We start from the raw sequence: 6,640 nt of genomic DNA on the forward strand, positions 1-6,640 counted from the left end.
CAGTGTCCTCTTTAAGGTCAAAGGTAAGTCTATATTTATCAAGGCCTTACTCTCAGCATTACTATGGATATACTGGGATAGTTTTGGTCCTGTTTTCCTGACTAACCAGTCTGCACCAGGACAAACACTGCATTATGAGTAAATGTTGTGTGAGAACGTAATTGTGAGTAGCCCCATGGCATTTTTGATCAATATGCTTTGCTGTAATACAAGATTGGTTTTTGCTTTGACCACTAGAGAGCAGCAGAGTCTCTCTGATCCAGTGTGTTCTATAAACATCAAGAAGTATAAAAAAGAGGCAGTCTAGTTAGACTCCTTTCTCAGTCAGACTGGAGAGTTTCATACTGTACAGAAGCCACAGTCATCATTGGGAAAAGATGTTGAACCATCCCCTAATAAAATTGCATGTATATTACAGAGCTGTGGTACCTGATGCTTGTGATAAGTGGCTTCTTCCTGCTTCTTATTCCTTTCTGGTTGGTCATCGCATGTCACAGTCCACCAATCAGAGAGGTGCTGAGGTCTGGGTGGCAGCCAGTCATCATTGCCATGCTCATCAGCAGGTAATACCACAGCAGCACAACTTTAATAAAGCACTAGAACAGGCAGTCCCATGTCAACAGAACTACTATAAAGTAATGGAGCAGGTATTGCTATGGCAACAGCGAGTAAAGTAATAGAACAGGTAATGCCACAACAACAAAAATAATTATAGTAATAATAATATAAGTTTATTTAGAGCCCAGTATCACTATCTATAGTCTCAAAGGGCTTTACATGTCTACAACAAAGTCAAATCAAAATTATATTATCCATAATTTCAAGAAAATAGATAAGTCTTTAGTCTGGTTTTAAAGGTATGGAGAGAGTTTGCCTCACTAATTTCTGTAGGTAAACAATTCCAGAGGAAGGGAGAGCGGTAGGAAAAGGTTCGGTTGCCAGCAGACTTCTTTTTAACTCTTGGAACGAGTAATAGTCCAGAATCCTGAGAGCACAGGGTGCTGGAGACAGAACAATAATAAAATAATAGAATATCTAATTCTGTGCTAACAGACATGAGTAATGATGTCACGGCAACAGATCCATGTATTTGTTATGTATCTGATTCATTCACATTTGATTGGATAAGAAATATTGTATGAGAAATATGCAATTACCATGTGAAATTATGGCAGTCATTGGACTGAAGTAAAGTGACAGTGCTGTGTGTTGAGGAGAATGAAAATGGCAGTTCATACCAGAACTCATAGAGCCTTGTTCCATTAAGTTCTAAAAACTCAGAGACCCACTAAAAATGGCTCATTTGTTTTGAATCATTCTACAGTATAGGTGGGTTGATTCTGGACAAAACCGTGACGGATCCGAATTTCGAGGGTATGGCTGTGTTGACACCTGTCATTAATGGTGAGTGACCTTTGACCAACTCCTCTTCTTCACAGGGACAGTTGTAAGCGTGACCTTTATTAAAAAAAAAAACAAAAAAAACAGACACGTTAAACCACTCTGTGAACATGCGGTGTACTGTTTTAAGGTCTATGGTCTGAGTGGAGCAGCTGTCACAGTGTTTTGGTATCACAAACACACCGATAGAGATCACACTGTTATCAGGCGCAGACAGACATGGCCTTACCAAAGACACTCTTCTCTGCTCCACTGGATATAAGCAGATGACACATCTGAAAGACAAATGAGCTGTCATAATGTTTAGATTTCTTCACTCATTATAACTGTTATTTTTGTTTATTGTTATTTATTGTCTTGTTTACAACAATCTTAGACTGCCAAAGGCACACTGCACCGTGCATACACAAACAGTGTTTGCCTTCAGTGTCTGTCACACTGTTTGGCTTTGGCCTGAAGTCTTCAGTCTTCCCTACAGTCCCACAAAGCACAGAACTTACTCAGGACTTTCCCAGGCATATTATACAGATATTGAGACATGAAAAAACGAGTCTACCATACACACACACACACAAATATAACAGAACACATTTGTGCACACACACACACATTTATGCACGCATGCACACACATAAAGCTTTTAAGTGGTATTATTGTAGCACTGCCTAAAAAAAGGTCTGTACAATGACCTGTTCTGTTTAAACAGACATGTTTGTGTGCTTGAAAAAACATGTTTTTCTTTTAAAAAGAAAAGAGCAAATATATAATGATGACTAAAAGGTGTTTGGCTCTTTTCAGACCTGAGCATACAAATTTCTGTGCTTGTCATTCACTGTTAAACAATCAATAACAATCTGAACTCTCACATCTGTGTCTGACAGCAGAGAAGCTCCACACCCCACTGCTGAGGAATAACAATGGGCATTTACGTAAGACCCTGGGCCTGTTTAGAATACGCAACAGCACTCGTCTGTTTTGCATTTCCTCTTACGTCTCTCCCAAGTCCTAACAAACTGCCTCCTGATGCATTTTTTATTCCTAAAAACCCAAAAGAAGACCACTGCCAACCTGCCCAGACCCATTATTTCTCTATCATGTGCATTCTCCCTCTTTTCCTTCTTTCATTCTTTCCTCATCCTCCTGTATCTCTCTTCTCTACTCTGTCCACTTCCCCTTACTTTCTTTGTAATTTAACCACCAGTGCAACAGTTCCTGAGAGAAATTCTCATCCTACCTCTGTCTTTCTCTCTCTGATAGTGATAGATTTCTCTACTCCCACTTCCTCTCTCTCACTCTAACACAAACACACATATCTCTGGCCACTGTACAGCAGCAGTGAAGAGTATGAAACAACATGAACACACACACACACACAAGCACACATGCATGCACACACACACACACACACACACACACACACACACACACACACACAGGAGTGTGTGTTTAACAGAGTGATATCGTTTAAACATGTGCCTTTGTCTCGACTTTGGCAGAACCCAAATTTTGCCAAATTATTTATTGACGAATGAATGACGAATGACATCAAAGTGAAGCTCATCTTTAAAGAACGAGAGAAAAGAGAGACACAGAAATAAGCAAACATTTCAGAGACACCTGTGACCTGTTTAACGTGGCCAGTGTCCAGGGATTTGGCCCTATTGAGGGTTTGGTTGGGAAGAGCATGGAACACTTGGGGACCAGCAAACAGTGCCTAGTCCTTTATGTTGAACTCAGATAGTTATTAAAGTATTTCTGTGTAAACACATAATTGAAAATTAGTAAATTCAAAGCAGAAGATGTTAGGACAGTCATGCTGTCAAACAAAAACATTTGCCAACGGCGTGTTAAGCTTCGGTGTCTCAATGTAGTGCTGTGGTTAAGTCAAATTTGCTGTTCGCAGGGCGAATGGCTGAGGTGCTGTTTTGGCAGCTTCAAACAGACAGTGTTCAGTTCACACAGTAAGAAAAATGGTCCACTGCATAACACATGATTTACAGACAGGCCAAGCCCTATCCATTTTCATCCCTATCCGCCCTCGCTCTGCGGTACACTACATTCCATATGTGCATTTTAATGAGTTCTCATTTAGAGAGAGAGAGAGAGAGAGAGAGAGAGAGAGAGAATGAACTGTGGGAGTCAACCACATCCTGAGGATCTGTGATATAGTCAGATAAGACCGTCCTCTCACAGCCTGTTCTGAAAAAAAAAAAAAACCCAAAAAACGGCTGATGATAAGCAATAAAGCTGAGGCAGTTGTCTCATTGCGGAGCTGCAAAAAACAACCAAAGAAGATAGAAGGCCTGTTTGAGGAGGAAGTGGTCACAAAATGGCTCACTGATATCAGTCATTTCAATGAAATGGTGTGAAAAAGGAACAGAAAAACGGAAGGTTTTTTTTATGTTTCACAGGAGCGAAGTGACACACAGTGACACATGGTGTAACCCAGTGCTCTTCTCTAAGTTAGCTGTAAGTTTGTGATTGGACAGTTTCGCTGATGGTTTTAAAAACTGATTCATCTATTTCAGAGAAAAAGAGAACTTCCTTAAAACATGTCTGTGTTTGTTTCTTCTCCACCTCTGCTCCAGAGCTGCTCAGAGGCAGTTTCTGTTGTATAAGTATTGTCATGCAAACATTTGGCTGTACTGTACCTCTCTCTGTTTACCTGCCATAGGTGTTGGCGGTAACCTGGTGGGAATCCAGGCCAGTCGTATCTCAACGTACCTCCATTACGTGAGCGAGCCAGGAATCCCACCCAGTGCACAGAAACAGCACTGGCCTTACCCCAGTGTGACCTTCTGTTCCTCAGGTCAGGGTCGCTAACACGTATAAGCCAAACAAGTTAAATAATCTAAAGTCATTAATAATCTGAAGTCAGTAAACTCAGGGAACAAGCAATGACCAAAACAAACTTTGGTCTTGCTGATATCCTTTCTTAAAAAAAAGTTATCTTCTTTGAGAACCTTAAATTGCTCTCTTCTTCAATTATTATGTTGCTAATTCTGAAAAGGTCTGAGCTCTCAGCATTTCTGATCAGTTCCCAGCTTCTAAATCACAAAATAATTCTCTGTTTTCTTTGGGGGGGTACGTTCATTCACATGTGGTGGCATCCAGTGTCTTTTACACGTGTTTATAGGTGTGAACTCCACCTCAGCCAGGGTCCTCTCATCCCTGGTGGTCCCGGGACACCTGATCTTCCTCTGCATCATTAAACAGGTGCGAGGGGGAGATGCAGGGGCGAACCTAACCTTCGTCTGCTGTTATCTGCTGGCCGCCCTCTTACAGGTCAGCCCCTCACGCGAGTCACACTGTGACAAAACTGTGAAGCTGACGCACAGCAAAACAGATTGTGAATCTAAAAACTTACTAACGCAGCCATGAGCTGTTTCATAATGCACTATCAGATCAGGACATGGAAATTCCATCGATGACTAGCTGCCAAGCCACCGTAGGCCACCCAGTGTGTGCTGATTATACTGATATATGAGGTCACTGTGGTAAAAGTGACATTAATCACAGGGTAATGTTCATTTGTGTAAGTTAAACAGTCGCAGCGCATGTCTGTTCTGTGTCCAGATCATTTATAGGTTAATGGAAACCACCACCCTGTGTCTATACACACTCCATATCAGTGCCTGGAAACACCCACTGAACTGCCCAACTAAAATTCAGCTGACATGCCAAATTGTCACCAACCCTGTGTGTGTGTGTGTGTGTGTGTGTGTACTGTCTTGTCTGCTCTGATGTGACAAAGCAAATGCTTTGTCTGACTCAGATCCTCAAATTGCCCCACATTGTGAAATATCCGAATAATTGTCTTTTCTGCAAAATAAATCAAAACTGGGAGGAGAGTACTTGTAAGTACTCCTCTCTCAGAAATATAAACACAAAATAATTATCCACATGTACATACACATACATCCATACACACTTACCAACACCCACCCACACACACACACACACACACACACACTTTCTCTCCTGCTGTTTTCCCTGCGGTTCTCAGTGAGTGTCAGTGTGACTAACTCCCTGAGCTGAGGTAGTCTTGACAATGCAAGAAAACTGAAGGGGAAAACTACACATGCGTATTAACCAGCGCAGTCTGGGCGTATCGTATGACTTTATAAACGGAGAAATAAAGTGTGGCCTGGCCGCCTGCAGCGTGTTAAACACTATTAAAGCATTTACTGAGGCTAAGTGCTCTCGCTGGTCCCTTGCCCAGGCCTGAATCAGACGCAGATGCGCTGGACAGTGCCGATCCAACACCAGAAACAGCACTGTCCAGTGTAACGACGAATAAACCGTTATAAACGCTACTCTGGCAGTGTTGAGTTTCCAATGGACAGTAACCTCAGAACTATAAAATAACGTCATGAGGTAGTCAGATATTTAAGTCCACTTGGATAAAGGCACGTGAATTGGTTGTTTATGGTGGATGAATTTTTAGCGCCGGAATATGTTTCTGCTAAACAGTGACTGAAATCACGATGACGCATTTGGCTCTCTCCTCAGGTTCTGATTCTCCTCTATGTGGCCGATGTGATGATTCATCTGATGTGGCGACACGGCCTGGATCCGGATAACTTCTCCATTCCATATTTGACAGCGCTAGGAGACCTCCTGGGGACCAGCCTGCTCGCGCTGACCTTTAAAATAGTCCTACTGACAAAATCAACGTGCTCCGTCTGAGAGCAGTTAGCGAGGACGAAGGAGGTAGAGTCGGGAAGAGACTGTGCGTCTAGGTTCATTATACATCTGGATAAAAGAACAACACAATAAAGAGAGATAGATACAGAAAGACCAGGGCATGACAATGCTTGTGCATGCAAGCGAAACCGAATAACAAAAAGAGACCGAGGGGGAAACATCTGATAACAAATCTGGAGGTTTTTGAATGTCCACACAAACCACAAACATAAATATGTCGTGATGTAGCGATTAATTCAACGTAGTGACTTCATGTGCTCAAAACAAATTATATATAAATATGGTAGTCTAGCTATATGCAGACGTGGCCGCATATTCAAACCAGTTTCAACAATAGCTACTTATGACATGCAGAAATTATTGTTTCAATGTTGTTGCTATAGCTCTACATGCAAGATGAATCCTATAAGACGAATTAGGGTCACCACGTCACGACTGTTGTGTCTTGTGAGAGCAGTAGGTGTTCGAATAACCACTGCTTTAAAGTGCATCAGTAGTTTGTGTTTTAGTAAACCGCAAGTTCTCACGCCAT

The 6,640-nt window shown here is 41.8% G+C and overlaps 1 protein-coding gene across 1 annotated transcript in view; it reads left to right on the forward strand.

Annotated features, from left to right (window-relative positions):
- LOC115815233 (solute carrier family 41 member 3-like) overlaps positions 1 to 6,090 on the forward strand; it is a 9,019-nt gene extending 2,929 nt beyond the window's left edge. Inside the window, exons 5-10 of the mRNA XM_030778191.1 lie at positions 1 to 23; positions 419 to 563; positions 1,325 to 1,404; positions 4,076 to 4,210; positions 4,538 to 4,686; positions 5,914 to 6,090. The exon at positions 1 to 23 is cut by the window's left edge and continues 124 nt beyond it. Of these exons, the coding sequence (XP_030634051.1) occupies positions 1 to 23; positions 419 to 563; positions 1,325 to 1,404; positions 4,076 to 4,210; positions 4,538 to 4,686; positions 5,914 to 6,090 (709 nt within the window). The remainder of the gene's footprint in view (positions 24 to 418; positions 564 to 1,324; positions 1,405 to 4,075; positions 4,211 to 4,537; positions 4,687 to 5,913) is intronic.
- Positions 6,091 to 6,640: the final 550 nt, after the last annotated feature.

Source organism: Chanos chanos, chromosome 6 (assembly GCF_902362185.1).
Source record: "Chanos chanos chromosome 6, fChaCha1.1, whole genome shotgun sequence".
In the NCBI taxonomy this organism is placed as follows: Eukaryota; Metazoa; Chordata; class Actinopteri; order Gonorynchiformes; family Chanidae; genus Chanos; species Chanos chanos.